General features: G+C 48.6%; 1 protein-coding gene across 1 annotated transcript; it reads right to left on the bottom strand.

Annotated features, from left to right (window-relative positions):
- Window positions 1-2212: 2212 nt before the first annotated feature.
- Window positions 2213-6164, bottom strand: LOC141476764 (adenosine 5'-monophosphoramidase HINT1-like). The gene is given in 6 exon segments (XM_074165564.1): window positions 2213-2552; window positions 3358-3462; window positions 4938-4967; window positions 4969-5191; window positions 5227-5339; window positions 6150-6164. Coding segments are annotated over 6 exon segments (651 nt in total). The 3' UTR covers window positions 2213-2387.
- Window positions 6165-17287: the final 11123 nt, after the last annotated feature.

Raw genomic sequence — 17287 nt, 5'->3', positions numbered from 1 at the left:
ACAGACTGGAGAGGGTCCCAAGGAGGGCCACGAAGATGATCAAAGGGCTGGAGAACCTCCCCTACCAGGAAACACTGAAGGAGTTGGGTCTTTTCTCCCTTGGAAAAGAGAAGGCTCGGGGAGAGGGGGGGGACGGGGACCTCATCACAGTATTGCAGTACTGAAAGGGTGGCTACAAAGAAGAGGACGGAGGCTTTGCCACAAAAGGTCCGACCAGATGATCTTTCGAGGTCCCTTCCCACCTGGGCTGCTCTAGGATTCTACGATTCTTCGGTGGATCACTGTTCAATAACCCTTTGCTCTCTCGGGTCTGGAGCAAAGCATGGGCAGCGTCGCCTGCGAGGCGAGACATAAATCCCACCGGGCGCCAGAGACTTCCAAAACCTACGGTAATCACCCCATGCCTAGCTGCTTCAAAACTCCCCTGCCCCCAGAAGCGGGAACACCTTCTAGATACCTCGGGGAGTTTACACAGGCGGAACAAGGGATGTTACCTAGCTCAGTCATCCAGTAAGCAAACACTGCACCAGTGCAGTTTCAAGGAAACACCACATGTCAGTTTCCATAAACTGCAGGCAAATCATTTCCATCTCCTCCCTGGGAAGATTAAATAAAGGCAAAGTCCTCGGGTTACTTACACGCCCGTGTCACCAAACTTCACCTGATCGCTTGGGGATATAGAAGAGATGAAGACCCCTTCCAGTGGGCGTCTCGGATGTCTCAGCAACACAGCGTTCAAGGGCAACGAAGGATGGCCCCGCTTTCCCCTGCCCATCTCCCTTTTTTTAATAGCTGTTAAAGAAAGGTGGAGTTTGCCATCTCCCTGCGATGTACTTTTGGTTTGGGTCTGGCTGGGATGGAGGTAACTTTCCCCATAGCAGCCCTCATAGTGCTGTGCTTTGTAGTTGTAGCTAGGAGGGTGTTGATAGCGCACCAAGGTTTTGGCTACTTGTCCTGGGTTGAGAGACACAGGACTATCTTTTCTTCTAATGCTGGGGAAAATTACACTTTTAGAAGACTCTAGTGTCTGAATTTGTGAAAATATTTACTTTATAGCCAGCCAGGCTCTGTGGGATTCAAGGCTAGTGTTTTCGAGCCTTGCCAGGTGCAGGGACAAGGAGGAGCAAGGCCTGGGCATTTGACCCAGGCTGGCCAACAGGAGTATTTCATACCATGAACGTCACATCCAATATAAGTTAGAAAAGTTTGCTGCGTAGCTCGCTCTCTCCCTGATGGCGGCGGTCCAGACAACTCCTTGCCCCGGTGCCGGAGCCCTGAGGCCTTCCCTTCCTCCTGAAGCCATTGCGCTCGCAGTGTCCGATACTTGCTATCCACTGCTGGGAGTGCACCGCTTCCTACTGATATAGATGGCTGAGTATAATTTCTGTATATCTTATATCAGTATCGGGATTAATACTGGTTCTTTAGTATTATTGTTAATTATTTAGTCTTAGCCTATTAAATCTATTTATACTTCAACCCTTGTGTTTTCTTTGTGTTCCCCGATTCCCCTTTCCGGGTGGGGAGGGGTCATCGGGTGATAGAATAATTGTCTAAACGACAATAGGTTGTTATGGGTTCTCTCAAACCATAACACTACTGCTGAGCAGCGCTCCCACAGCATGGAGGCTGTCTCTCCAACCACCCCCACCCCCCCAGTCCAGTAAGCTGGGGGTGGGCAAGAGGTTGGGAGGGGACAGAGCCAGGACAGCTGACCCAAATCGACAAAAAGAGATATTCCACTGTGCTATGGAAGCACCACAGCTGCCATTGGGACCGATTGTTTTCTCCCACCATATCCCTCCTCGGCAGAAAAGGGATATCAACGGGGCCTTATCATCGCACAGCCGTTGATAAAGCGCTCCAACGGGAGTTGGATGCTTCCAACACATTGCACTGTGCCGAAAGCACCCTTGTACGGCATGCCTGTAGCGTCACATACGGTATTTTCTACAGTTGTTGCAGCAGCAGCCTCCACTGGCTTTATGTACGTTTGCGTACCGCTCCCAAAGAGCGAAGAGTTTGCTTCCTACAAGAGGCAGGAGACTGCTAAGCGGTTCCAGCGTCACACTTCAAATGACTGGCCAAATCACCGTCTATCTATAGAACGCTGCTAACAGACTGAAACACTCCACATACTTACACTCCGGGGAGACACCGTTTTAACTTGCAGAACTATTTCCCCTCAGTAAGACGCGCACAAGACAGAGATGATATCCCCATGATAAATCTTTATTTGTGCAACTGCTGCTCACAGCTTTTATTACCTTCCACAGACACACGTCACAAAAAATTCGACATCAACAGTGGCTAGATCGACGGGCAACAGGCGAGATCCATTCAGCGGCGATTTGTACACGTGCAGCAACTCTTGCGGTGCACAAATCTTAGCCAGGCGGCCAGCCCAACTGACGGCCACCCAGAATACGTAGATGTACGCGACACACAGGCTGCCCACCCTCGGGCCCTTCATCCACAACCATCCGGAATCCATTGGCCAGGCCCAGGTGAGCAGCACGCTTCTTGCCAACAGTCATTAAATGCCCAAGCAGCTGGAGAAGGAAGCACAAAACCATAAATAACTACAATAAAAAGCCACACACAAAGAGGGGAGAGGGCAGGGAGGGAAGGAATGAGAGCAGAGCGCCACCCAGAGAAACCAGTTAGCCAATTCCTAGCAATTCAACCACTGCGCTTCAAATTACTGTCTGTCCGCCTGCAACTGACATTTTCCAAGCAAAGCCACAAAGACCGATTACGCACACTATAGGGGGCAAAAAAAGGGCTATGCAATTGCTTGCAAGCTAGACGGGTAACGGACTACAAAACAGCCACAGAAGCTAAGTTTGTCTCCGGGTTAAAGCCCCCCATTACCTCTTCAGGCAACATAAGCAACTCGGGTGGAAAATAAGCTTCAGGCTGCCTTTTGCGTGGGTTTACAAAGTCTCCGAACTTGACTTTTATAGCTAAAAGTGAAGCACCCAGCACCCCTCAACCAGCTTCGCCCTTCCTCACCCCTGACCTGCCAAGAACCCCAAGCCCTCTTCTCCGTATTAGAAGAACTACTACTACTCTTACTCTAAACCGTGACAATAGGCATCAGACTGCGCTCCAAAACAACACTGCATTTTGCACCACAAGTACGTACCCAGGGGTGAGCATTGCTTTACGTCACTACTTTCAGTCAAAAAAGCTCAACTCCGTTACAAGCTAGAGGCAAAAGATTACAGCGCCAGAAAACCCAAAACAGCCTACCGCGCCCTATCGAGAGGAAAAGGGGGGATGGGAAAGAGTCTAGTAAATGAGGAACTAACGACAGGTACAGTCTAGCGTACAGAAAGCTCCCACAGTACTTACACATTCACCAGAATCTTCTGCTTCAGATAACCTGATAACTGGCTCCTTAGGCATGACTAGGAGAAGCGTCGGAGCTTGGGGGGAAAGATCACGGAACGCAAGGCACTGGAGGAAGAGTAAACAGTTAAAACGTAATTGGCTTCGGAGAAAGGTAATAACGGCTTAAGCAAATCAATGTGCCCCACTGAACTCCTACAGAAGCAGATTACCAGATCCCCCAAACACAAGCCGAAACGTTGAGTTTTCCTTACGCGACATTAAAGCTATCTGTACAAAAACACGCAACGTATTTACAGAGCCCCCTCCAGAGGTGGGATTCAGCACGCAGGACGACGGGGGCAAGGAGACGGGCCAGTACTTCAGATTAGCGACCTCCAGTATGTTTTAATCTGGGTCGATCGCTTCCTAAGCGGTTTGTCTCTTCGATGTGGTCCACACAGAGGCAGGAGACAAACGGCTTAACCGAACGGGCAAAGAATTTAGCAAAGTGGAACATCAGCGGCCATTCATTTTCCATGGTACAGGGAGCTCGAGCATTGAACAAAAGCATAAGCGCAGGCAGGAAGCCTGCAAGCGCGTAGTACGAGTCTGTCTTCTACATTGCACGTAAACCCTACCTTCAAAAGCAGAAGACATCCCTCACTGCTAGTCTTCGGCACTTGAACAACAAAATTATACGGGGTACTAACTGAAAGTTAACATCGTGTAGGCAAGGGCTGCATTCTTCCCCCCACAGGCCTAAGCGGCTCGCTCGAGTTCCTAGCACGTTGTGGAGCACCAGCATCCGTGAACCTCGCAAGCATGCTGTTATCACCGTCCCACTTCACCACAGAAACAAGATCTGGGAAGCTTTGGCAGCCTGCAGGATGACGGGTTTCTAGATTTTTATATTTACTTTTTTTTTTTTTTTTTGGAGAAAAATAAGAAGAGCTGTAATTCTTTGCTCCAATAATCCCGTTTGGGGGCTCAGCACCAAAGCCTAGCACAGCAGAGCTGCGAAATCTCGATAATGCTACTAGGAGGCGCATCAAGACCCGCATTTCTCCTGCGCGGAACTAACTCATTACGGTCACTACTCGGACGTTCACCGTTTACATACGTGCGCCTGGAATCCCCGAGGAGACTGACTGCGTGCGCTTAATCTAAGGTTTCAAGACTATCGTCCTACACGAGGTAGGACCGCTCCCATCCCTCGGCAGCAAACTTTGCACGACTTGCAGTGCCAAAGGGATATCACGCGGCAAACGTCTGCGGCTGCCACCAAGTGCGTTACCGTCAGAGGCCCTCCTCTACGCACGCGCGCACACGGCACGGCGAGGCTGGGAACCGAGGCGAGCCGGCCAGCTCCAGCAACCCAGTACGCGCCGCGGCAGCCGCGGGGGCACCGAAGAAGCGCGATGTTATAGGGATCGTGCAGTAGAGAGCGCCACAACCCAGAGAGGCCCCGTCCGTCCCCCGTCCCTCCACCCGCCCTGCCGCGCTCCCGGGCACCGCGTCCTCGGCTCAGGGTGCCTGCGAGCGCGGGGGGAGGGGAGGGGGGAAGGGAAGAGGAACCGCGCACAGAGCAAAGCCGCGGCTACCTCCTCGTCCTCGTAGGCGACGTTGGCGGGGAAGCGCCTTGCCGATGATCTTTCCGAAGACAGCAGTGGCGCCACCGGGCCAGGCGGCCCGCGCCCCAATAAGCTCGTCAGCCACGACAACGCCCGTTGTCGCCCCCGCGCTTCCTCCGCTCGGCCAGGCCCTCCGCGGCGCCCATTGGGCCGCCAGATCGCCGCCGGCCGACCCCGCGTCTCGATTGGCTGTCTCGTCTGTCGTTTTCGCTTGTTCCCGTCCCCTTGGCGGGTCCGCCCTCGTCGACCCGGTGCTTACCGGGGCTCAGGGAGCTTGCGTGCCCTCGGGGCGCGGAGGGATCCGACCTGGGGGTGGAGGGAGAAGACGTTGGCGAGTCCGCGGAGGGATCCGCGCCGTGTAGTGCTGCGACCCTGTGGGCGGGCAACGAGGTCTCAGAAGAGGCTGTCGTAGCTAGAAGTACTATTGGTTGTTACTTATTACCGCATCAAGTCTACCCCAAACGTGCTTGTGGCTTTTTGGTGCAGTCAAAGGACTGCTTTTGCCAGGGCAGGCCAGGCCTTAACTTTTCAGAACACTCCGCAGAACCAACAGAAGTCGCTCTAAATTGTTCCCTGAAAGCCCCACTTTGATTGCAGACGTTTCTAAGCTGCACGCCTCCTGGGACAAAATAAAATACAAAGCGTGTCTTCAGCACTGGTGGCTTGAGGGCTGGGGGGCAGATCGAGATAGGATTTGCGCTAAGCTGGGTAGGAGGCTCGTAGAAAAACAGGCAGCGCCCCCAAAGCTGCCCAAGGGTGGTCTCTGGTGCCCTGCACCCCCGGGGATAGCGAGCAATTTGATTGGTCTACACAACTGTATCGTAACACACATAACCCCTGCTTTCCTCTGTATCGGGCTCAGGGTATCCTTAGCCTTCTTTGCGGCAAGGGCACGTTGTCGGCTCACGTTCAACTTGGTGTCCGCCAGGAGCCCCCTCCACATCCTTTTCTGCAAAGCTGCTTTCCAGCCAGTCGGCCTCCGGCATCTACTGGTGCATGGGGTTGTTCCTCCCCAGGTGCAGGACTTGCGTGTGTTCAGGTTCCTCGGGTGGTCTCGAACCGGTTCGTTTCCTACGATGGGAGGGACTTTGTTCCCCCAGTCCCTGCCTTGAGGTTCGGGGACTTGAGAGCTGTGGGAACAGTGATTGCCAGTGAAAACGGAGGAGAAAAATCGTTGAGTACCTCGGCCTTCTCCATGTCGGTTGGCGCTAGATCTCCTGTCTTATTTATCGGAGGGGGGGTGGTGTAGGTTTTCTTTAGTCTTCCTTTTCTGACCAATGCAACTGTAGAAGCCCTTCTTCTGATTCTTCACATCCCTTGCCAAATTCAGCTCCAGCTGTGCCTTACCTTTCCCGATCCCATCCCTACACACCCGGGCAGCATGCCTATATTCTTCCCAGGATGCGTGTCTCTGCTTCCACTGCCTATGCATTTCCTTCTTGCGCTTCAGCTCGACCAGAAGGTCCTTGCTCAGCCGTGCTGGGCTCCTGCCTTCCTTGCCCGATTTCATAGAATCATAGAATCGTCTAGGTTGGCAGGGACCTTGCAGATCATCGAGTCCAACCATTAACCTAACGCTACCCAAACCACCACGCCTACCCGTCTTTTAAATACCCCCAGGGATGGCGATTCAACCGCTTCCCCGGGCAGCCTGTTCCAATGTTTGGTAACCCTTTCTGCGAGGGAAATTTTCCTAATATCCGTCCTAAACCTGCCCTGGCGCAACTGGAGGCCGTTTCCTCTTGTCCTATCGCTTGTTGCTTGGGAGAAGAGACCAACCCCTGCCTCGCTACAGCCTCCTTGCAGGTAGTTGTAGAGGGCGATAAGGTCTCCCCTCAGCCTCCTTTTCTCCAGGCTAAACAACCCCAGTTCCCTCAGCCCCTCCTCATAAGACTTGTGCTCTAGACTCCTCACCAGCTTGGTTGCCCTTCTCTGGACACACTCCGGAATCTCAATGTCTTTCTTGTAGCGAGGGGCCCAAAACTGAACACAGTACTCAAAGTGGGGCCTCACCAGCGCCGAGTACAGCGGGACGATCGCTTCCCTAGTCCTGCTCACCACACTATTCCTGACACAGGCCAGGATGCCGTTGGCCGCCTTGGCCACCTGGGCACACTGCTGGCTCATATTCAGCCGGCTGTCCACCAACACCCCCAGGTCCTTTTCTGCCGGGCAGCTTTCCGGCCACTCTTCCCCAAGCCTGTAGCATTGCCTGGGGTCGTTGTGACCCAAGTGCAGGACCCGGCACTTGGCCTTGTTGAACCTCATACCGCTGGCCTCGGCCCATCGATCCAGCCTGTCCAGATCCCTCTGTAGAGCCAGCCTACCCTCAAGCAGATCGACGCTCCCGCCCAACTTGGTGTCGGCTGCAAACTTACCGAGGGTGCACTCGATTCCCTCGTCCAGGTCGTTGATAAAGATATTAAACAGAACCGGCCCCAGTACTGAGCCCTGGGGAACACCGCTCGTGACCGGCCGCCAACTGGATTTAACTCCATTCACCACAACTCTTTGGGCCCGGCCATCCAGCCAGTTTTTTTACCCGGCGAAGAGTACGCCCGTCCAAACCATGGGCAGCCAGTTTCTCCAGGAGGATGCTGTGGGAAACGGTGTCAAAGGCTTTACTAAAGTCTAGGTAGACAAATTTCTATTTTCCCATGTCTTACGCATGGGAATCCAGAGCTCTTGTGCTCTAAGAAAAAAACGTGCTTAAAGAGCTGCCAGCTCCCTTCTGCTCCTTCTGCACAGGGGCTTCCAACTCCTCCTGTTTGTCGCCCGTGCTGCGCGCACTGGTATAGAGGCACTTCAGTTGGGCTGTCGACCGCGTCACCTTTTTGGAGGATCAAGCCCCAATTCCTTTGCGGCATTTCTCGGGTGTTCCCCTGTTGGTTCCTAACGCATCAGCAGCCCCTGGCTCTTCCCTGTTGCTCAGAACTCCATCCCCTTCTCCCGCTGAGTCTAGTTTAAAGCCCTCCTTGTAAGTCTGGCCGGCTTGTTGGCAAAGACCCTCTTGCCCTGCTTGGTCAGGTGAATCCCATCAGCTCCCAACAGACCCGGCTTCTCAAAGGTACATCCGTGATCATAGAAGCCAAAACCTTGAGTATGGCAGCAGCTACGCAGCCAGGCAGTCACCTGTTCAATTCGTCTCCTCTTTCCTGGACCCCTTCCTCTGACTGGGAGGATAGAGGAGACCACCACCTGTGCTCCTGATCCTTTCAACATCGCTCCGAGGGACATCACATAGTCTCTTTGGAGGGTTCTAAGTTGCCTCGTCAGACCCTACACGGAATAGTAGGAGCGGATGATAATCTGTAGGGATCACCAGGCTCGGCAGCCTCTCGGTGATGCCACGAATGCGAGCTCCTGGCAGGCAGCAGACTTCTCTAGAGAAATTGTCTGGACGGCAAACGGGTGCTTCGGTGCCTCTCAGTAGGGAATCTCCAATTGCTAATACCTTACGTGCTTTTCTGGTGGCACTGGTTCCCATGCGGGTGGATGGGTCCGCTTTGCGTGGTTGGCTTGGCCAAGTTAACCAAGCTCACACCTACTCCATGACCTCTTTACAGCTGTTCCAGTTCCTCGTCACTTTTATTACCAAGTGAGAAAAAAAATGGAGACTAGAGCCTTTTTCTCACGAGAGCCTCTTATTGCTCAGAAAGAAGGCTTTTTCCCTTGAAATTTCCCCCCCTCAAAGTGACTGGATCCCCAGCTATTTCCCGACTTTCCTATCTCCAAAGCGTCCTGTTCCTAGCCCAGTCACTATCATTCCTTAAACCACCAACCCCCTTCACTTCTACACGGAGGAACCTGCCTTTCAGGCTTTGTGATGGGTTCACCTTGGCCGGCTGCCAGGGGCCCGCCCAGCTGCTCTCTCACTGCCCCTCCTCAACAGGGCAGGGGGAGAAAACAGGATGACAAAGTTCCTTCCTTCAGGAAACATCCACCTGCCGGATCCACGGGCAGCAGGGAAATACCTGCCCCGGGCAGCGCTTTGCCCCTTCTTAGTTAAAAACTGGCTGGAGGGCCGGGCCCAGAGAGTGGTGGTGAATGGAGTTAAATCCAGTTGGCGGCCGGTCACGAGTGGTGTCCCCCAGGGCGCGGTACTGGGACCCGTTCTCTTTAACATCTTTATCAATGATCTGGACGAGGGGATTGAGTGCACCCTCAGTAAGTTCGCAGACGACACTAAGTTGGGTGGCAGTGTCGACCTGCTGGAGGGTAGAAAGGCTTTGCAGAGGGATCCGGACAGGTTGGATCGATGGGCTGAGACCAATGGGATGAGGTTCAACAAGGCGAAGTGCCGGGTCCTGCACTTGGGTCACAACGACCCCAGGCAGCGCTACAGGCTTGGGGAAGAGTGGCTGGAGAGCTGCCTGGCAGAAAAGGACCTGGGGGTGTTGGTGGACAGCCGGCTGAACATGAGCCAGCAGTGTGCCCAGGTGGCCAAGGCGGCCAACAGCATCCTGGCCTGTATCAGGAACAGTGTGGCGAGTAGGACTCGGGAGGTGATCGTCCCCCTGTACTCGGCATTGGTGAGGCCCCACCTCAAGTACTGTGTCCAGTTTTGGGCCCCCTACCACAAAAAAGACATCGAGGTGCTGGAGCGGGTCCAGAGAAGAGCAACAAGGCTGGTGAGGGGTCTGGAGCACAAGTCTTATGAGGAGAGGCTGAGGGAACTAGGGTTATTCAGCCTGGAGAAAAGGAGGCTGAGGGGAGACCTTATTGCTCTCTACAACTACCTGCAAGGAGGGTGTAGAGAGGCGGGGGTCGGTCTCTTCTCCCAAGTCACGGGCGACAGGACTAGAGGAAACGGCCTCAAGTTGCGCGGGGGGAGGTACAGGCTGGATATTAGGAAATTTTTTTTCACTGAAAGGGTTATCAGACATTGGAATGGGCTGCCCAGGGAGGTGGTTGAAGCACCATCCCTGGAAGTGTTCAAAAGACAGGTTGACGTGGTGCTGGGAGACATGGTTTAGTGATGGTGTTGCATTTTGTTGTTTTGTGGGTGTTTATTTTTGTCAGTTAGGTTGATGGTTGGACAAGATGATCTTGAAGGTCCCTTCCAACCTAGAAGATTCTGTGATTCTGTGAAATATGTTTGCACAGGGGCGCCACCAGCTTCGCTGAGCTGCTCGGCTTTGGCCCGCGGCGAGTCCGGTGCCTAGCTGGCTGGAACCAGCTGTGTCCGGCGCAGGGCAGACCCTGGCCTCTTCTCACGGAGGCCACCCCCGCAGGCCGCACCTGGAGCACCGCGTCCAGTTCTTGTCCCCACAATTCAAAAAAAGGTGCAGACAGACTGGAGAGGGTCCCAAGGAGGGCCACGAAGATGATCAAAGGGCTGGAGAACCTTGATGCCGTGAAAGACGAAATCAGGACTCAATAGTCGGGATGACTATTAAGCAGGTAACCCTTATTGCAGCGCTGGACGCACAGGGGATCGCTTCTCCAAATGTGCGTGCCAGACAGAGTCAGTTTAACAACATATATGCACACCACACATACATATTCATACAAGGACTAATTAACATATTCATTAGTTTCCAGTAATTCATTACCACATGCTACCTCCCTCTTGGAGCCCCCCATTTGTCAGAGATAAGATAACATTGTGCTGGCCTCACAACTGCTGCCCACATACATACATGCCTTTATCGTAGCTCTGCAAGGGGGTAAGCCCCTGTTTGTGGTCAGCCAAGCTATATTTGCTAACTCATACTTAGGTAAGCAAACCTTCAAGCCATACCTAGCGTTATTCTTTAATTCAATCCCCCCTTTTCTTTATGCTATTGCAAATTCTTTTGCATAATTTTGTTTACAGTCCATAATACATGTACTTGTTGTGCAACAGTCCGTACTTTCCACCACAACCAAAGGTTGAGAACAGTCAGCAGTAGGGCTACAAAAATCAACACCAGTACAGGATGCACTAGGAAGTTGAAAAACCGTGCAGCGGTTGGAGATTTAAGTGAGGTATTTAGAAAAATGTCCCACCAATGGTGTTCACCAGTTTTCTCGATGGCTGTGATGATGTTCTTTATTTCCAGAGTATCGTGCTGGACTTGCCATAATGTTCGTTTCGAAGCTTCTTTCACTTTCTTTAGCAGTATTTTAATGTCTGGGTGGGAAAGCATTTTCTTAAGGACATTAATGTCCATTCCAATCTGTAGTTTAGGTACATCATTGTATAGCATGAAACTGTCAGAGATCAACTGAGAAGTGGTTATAGGAGCAGAATAGTTAAAATCACAACCTTGTATTTTGGTAAAATTACAAACACAAAAGTTAGTTCCATTTGTTTCTTCTTCACAAGTATCAATGCTAACATTAACACAACTAGTCCTTATGCAGACACATCCTTTTCCTACATAATACACCTGTGATTGAGCATGTTCCGAGGGAAGCATCTCAAACGTGCATGTACTGTCCTCTGTGTCTAAGCACAAATCTTCGTTTTCAATTACTGCATTCTCACAAACATATCCTAGTTGTTCCTTTGGAATGCAGGCTTCAGTACTTATGGTCTGCCATTTCCTTATATCATCACTATATTTTGCCCAAACATTATGGTTTATTGGTCTGACCACTACATCTTGATGGATTGCCCCTAGTGCTAAAATAGGGAAAATATCCCACACCTTTGCCTTTTGAATTGTGAGCACATAGGCTTCAATTTGTTCTTTTGTGTCATCATAAGTGAAATTAACTAATTGCCACCAAGCCTGATGTTTTAATTCGAATGGGGTGGTAGTATCGTTCTTAGCAATAATTTCTCTAATCTCTTGTGGCAGGTTTCCTGACATCCCTTCTCTGATTATATCAGAAACCACAGATTGTATCCAGAGTTGTGTTTGTGTACATTGAATGGCAATAGAGACGTGTCCTTGTGCAAAAGTTGCTAGTGCTTGGAAATCCTCAGTAGTATGGTTAGATAGTAGGGAAATAAAATCAACAGTTAATTGCTGAGTTTCAGCCAGAGTAATTAGAGATGACCTTAATGGTACTTCTAGCCTTCCTAAATCAGAGGTGACTGTGCTCAGTTTATTAATCATAACTTCCTGATCAATTGAGTTTAAAACTCCTAGTCCAGATCCAAACCATCCTGTTAAATCTCTCCGTTTCCTTGAGTGGTGAGCTCTGGAATGTAACCATGCCTTCCATCCTTTAAGGCTTTGCGAAATAAAAGGTAAGCATTCTGATTTTATCTGAGATATATCAGCTTGTACTCTTACCTGTACCTTCTTTAAAGAATATGTGGGGTCCAGAAATAATTTCTGCTCGTTGGATTGTTTCACTACATAAGGGCCTGCGAATGAGAGGTTGTGGTATTTTACAGCACAGTTAGCTGGTTCAAACGGAGGGATGGTGGTTGGACTTGGAGTAATTATATTTCTCCAAGGCACTTTAAGCAAAAAGGGGAATGTTCCTGAAAGGCTTTCTAAGCTCCATAGCGCATTTAGTTTATAAACTGCTTCCCCTTTATTTACTATAGTAAGGCTACATTGAGGTTGCTGACATGTAACCTTCAAAGTAGCTGTCGGTACTTCCCATATGGTAAGTTTCCCTTTCTGAGTGCTATCGTATTTTATATTTATAGTAATGTTTTCAGCCTTTTCAGATGCATTACAAGTAACCATACTCCTAAAGGTAAATGGTTGGGTGAAAGTTTTTATCTCCTTTTTGCATGCTACATTTTCCCCATGTATTACATATTTCTTATATATTATTGGTACATTATAATTGAGAATAGTATTTGAACATTTCACTTTTGGAAAGGGGATAGGTTGGGGAGAGAGAGCAATCGATTTAGTCATTTGAGCTTTATCCATACCATGTGTGGTGGTCATACCCTTTGGCATTGAAATCAAAGCCGCTTGTCGGTATGATCTTATCATTTTCCTTCCATCATGTATAACTCCTATGCACCTAATCATTGAACTAGCTTTAGGCTGAACCTCTGCTCGACAGTATTCTTGGTGAAGCGTACATACTGCCGAGAATATGCATTGTTGCGGCTCTTCTACATTGTATACATAAATGCCAACCATCATTACAGTGGTTAGGTACACTTGTGTCATATCGAATTTACATGCTATATCAACCAAGCTGTTTTCTCTTATTTCAAAGGACGGTATTTGTCGTGAATCTCCCCAATCTCTTCTAATCTGGCCATCAATTTTTAAAACTGTGTATACCTTAGTCTTTTTATATGTGATATTCAGACCTGCATTGCCCAAGTATCCATTCCTGGTCCAGTCTTCAGGGTCAGGGACATCATCTAGATCTTGACGAGTGGTGCAGTTCTCTGTCTGTCCAGCTGTGATGTAGATGATCACAATAATGATTTCTGGAATCGCAGTTTTGCTGGTCCAGTACATTCAGAGGTCCATTTCTGCTCAAGTGGGGGATCTTCCTTACGCCTCAGAGCCGTTTTTGTAATCTTAGTTTTAAAGGTCCTAAAGGTTCAGAAGTCCACTGCTTGTCTGGAGCTTTTTTCACTCGAGAGTAGTGAATCCAGGCCGGCTGTTCCTTCACTTTGATTGCAGTGAAGGTGGTCAGTAGCACTTGGAATGGTCCGTTCCACTTCTCTTCCAGTGGATTGCCTGAAAAATTCTTGATATAAACCCAATTTCCAGGACTAAAGGGATGGATAGGGTGGTCCAATCCCTTAACTCTGCTTCCTAGGACATTCTTATTGATTTTCTCTAATTGTTTTCCCAAAGAAATAACATATTTTTGTAAATAGGAATTACCCAACTGGTTTAAATCTTCTCCTTTATATTTTGTCTGGTATGGTCTCCCATATAATATTTCAAAAGGGCTTAGGTTCTCTTTAGCTCTTGGCTTTACACGTAGTCTAAGCAGAGCTATGGGTAATGCTTCATACCAATACAAATTCGCTTCTTGACATGTTTTGGCTATCTGCTGTTTTATCATGTGATTCATTTTTTCTACTTGCCCACTGGCCTGCGGCCTATATGGGGTGTGTAACTGCCAATCAATTCCCAATAGTTTGCTAACTTGTTGCACTACTTGTGCACAGAAGTGAGTACCTCTATCTGATGAAATGACTGTAGGTACCCCGAATTGAGGTATTATCTCGTTCAATAACACTTTAGTCACTTCTCTCACCTGGTTTGTTCTACAGGGAAAAGCCTCTGGCCATCCAGAAAAGGTGTCTGTAAGCACCAATTAGTACTTGTACCCCCCTTTTCTTGGAAGTTCGGAAAAATCAATTTGCCAATGGTCTCCTGGTATGTTTCCTTTCCCAATAGTTCCTAACTGTACTCGATTACCTGTGTTGGGGTTGTTTCTCAAACATATTTCACACTGTTGAGTCACTTGTCGAACAGTGGTATATAAATTCTTCCCTATCCATTTTTGGCTCAAAAATTTATATAACGAATCTGCTCCCCAATGTGTCTTATCATGTTCTTCTTTAACAAGTCCCCACGCTAGTTTGGCAGGTATGATAATTCTACCGTCACTTAAATGAGCCCATCCCTTGGAAGGAACTTGTCCTCCTAATTCGTGTATGAACTCCTCATCTAATCTAGAATATTTAGTACCCTCCTGGTCATCCAGGTCTTTATCTCTATTGTCTGGAATTAAGGCTAGAATTTGTTCTTTCTGTATTCTTTCTGCTGCCTGTTTAGCCGCATAATCAGCCAATCTGTTACCTCTTTCTTGGTCAGTGTTACCCCTCAGATGTCCTCGACAATGCATGATGGCGACTCTAGCTGGTAACTGTACTGCCTCCAATAGGCGAAGTATCTCTTCTGCGTGTTTGATTTGTTTTCCTTGCGCGGTAAGCAATCCTCGTTCCTTCCAGACTGCTCCATGGGCATGAACAACTCCAAAGGCATATTTAGTCTGTCCATATATTTATCCTTTTTCCTTTTGCCAATTCCAAAGCCCTAGTCAAGGCAATAATCTCGGCCTTTTGAGCTGATGTCCCGGCAGGCAACGGTTGGGATTCAATTACCTTATTTGTTGTGGTCACTGCATATCCAGCCTTGCGGATACCTTGTCGGACAAAGCTACTTCCATCCGTAAACCAGGAATCCTGTGCATCCTCCAGGGGTTCTTCTTTCAGATCTGGTCTGCTGGAGTACACGGTCTCTATTGTTTCCAAACAGTCACGTGTCAGTGGTTCAGTTGTTGCCTCACTAAGGAAAGAAGCTGGGTTCACAACGTTAGTCACTTCAATTTTAACGTCATACGATTCAACGAGGATGGCCTGGTATTTCAAAAACCTGGATGGGGAAAGCCAGTGATTCCCTTTTTGTTCTAATACAGCGGATACTGTATGTGAAACCAACACTGTCATCTTCTGGCGCAAAGTAAATTTCCGGGCTTCCTCAATATTTAGTATTACGGCCGCTACTGCTTGTAAACATCCTGGCCATCATTTACTTACTTCATCTAATTGTTTAGAGAAGTAAGCTACGGCTCTTTTGTATGGTCCCAGCCGTTGAGCTAAAACTCCTAGAGCTATTCCTTGTTTCTCATGAGAAAAGAGCCAGAAAGGTTTGGTTACATCAGGCAAGCCCAAGGCCGGGGCTCTCATGAGTTCCTTTTTAAGTATTTCAAATGCGTTCTGAGCTTCTTTGGACCATATCAATTGAGTGGGATTATTTTTCAGAAGTTCATATAAAGGTTTCACTATTATTCCATAGTTATAAATCCATAATCGACACCAACCTGTCATTCCCAAGAAGGTTCTGAGTTCTTTTACCGTCTGAGGAAGTGGGGTTTTACAGATGGCTTCTTTTCGTCCAGTTCCCAACTCCCGTTGTCCTCCAGATAATTCATATCCCAGGTAGGTCACTTGCTGTTGTATCATTTGAACTTTCTGTTGAGAGACTCGATATCCATTTAGTCCAAGAAAGTTTAACAAGCTCACAGTCCATTGGATACACTCAAGTTTTGTTTCGGTTGCTATTAATAGGTCATCCACATATTGTAAAAGGGTTCCGTTTTTGGAAGGAGGCTTCCATGCCTCAAGCTCTCATGTTAACTGATTTCCGAAAATTGTTGGACTGTTTTTGAAACCTTGGGGTAACACTGTCCAAGTAAGCTGGGTTTTCCTACCAGCGGTAGGGCTTTCCCGTTTGAAAGCAAACAACTTTTGACTTTCTTTAGCCAAAGGCAGACAAAAGAATGCATCTTTTAGGTCTAGTACTGTAAACCATACCTGACTGTTTTTCAATTTGGTAAGTAAGGTATAGGGATTGGCAACTACCGGGTGCAAATCTTTAACAATTTTGTTTATTCCTCTTAGGTCCTGTACTACCCGATAAGTTCCATTTGGTTTCTTTACCGGCAGTATGGGGGTGTTATATTCTGATTCACATTCCACTAGTAGTCCATGTTGTAAAAAGTTATTAATTGGGCCTTCTATTCCCCTGCGATCTTCTAATCTCAAGGGGTATTGTTTTTGACATATTGGGCTCGCTCCCTCCTTAAGTTCTATTACTATGGGGGTGGTGTTTTTCGCCCTTCCTGGAGTCCCTGTAGCCCAAACGCCTGGATATACTTGATTAATGATTTCTTCAAGTTCGGGTGATGATACAATGAGCTTTTCAGAGTGCATTAGGGCTAGGCTCAAAATTTCAATCAACTGATCTTCTTTTACTTTTAATTCCATGACTCCTTGATTAAAAACTATCACTGCCCCTAATTGCTCTAATAAGTCTCGCCCTAACAGTGATCTGGGGGAATATGGCAAGTATAAAAATCGATGTATTCCGATCTGTTTCCCCAATTTAAATCTGAGGGGTTCTGAAAAGAACGCCTTTCTCTGCTGGCCAGTGGCTCCTATCACATTGACAAAATCCTTGCTTACAGGTATTAATTCTTGATTTAAAACAGGGAAAGAGGCACCTGTATCTATTAAAAATTCAACTTCTTTCTCTTGTTCCCCTAGCTTTATCTTAACCAGTGGATCCGCTAGGGTAGATGCCCCAGGTCCCCGTCAATCAGTCCCTGTTTCAGCTATCAGGGCAGGTGGGGTACTTTTAAGCTCAGAGCATTTTTTCCAGTGTCCTTTTTTCCGGCAATATGCACATTGATTCCTTTCCAATACATTCTCAACATTAACATCCCTACCTCTTGCCAAATTCCTTAGTCCTCCTCTATTCCTAAAAGACCTCCCTCTTCCAAGTCCTCTAAATCCCGTACCATTTACTACTCCCCTCTGTTCTAATGCTGCCACGGTGGCTGTGGCCATCACTTTTGTCAGCTTTCCCCTGTCTACATCTTCTCGATTTCTAAAAACTCTCCAGGCTTCTTCAAGTAATTTCTCCAGATCCCTTATATCT

This window comes from Numenius arquata, chromosome W, assembly GCF_964106895.1.
Source record: "Numenius arquata chromosome W, bNumArq3.hap1.1, whole genome shotgun sequence".
NCBI lineage: Eukaryota > Metazoa > Chordata > Aves > Charadriiformes > Scolopacidae > Numenius > Numenius arquata.
The sequence above is the reverse complement of the archived record's forward strand: the minus strand, read 5'-3'. Positions and strand labels throughout refer to the sequence as shown.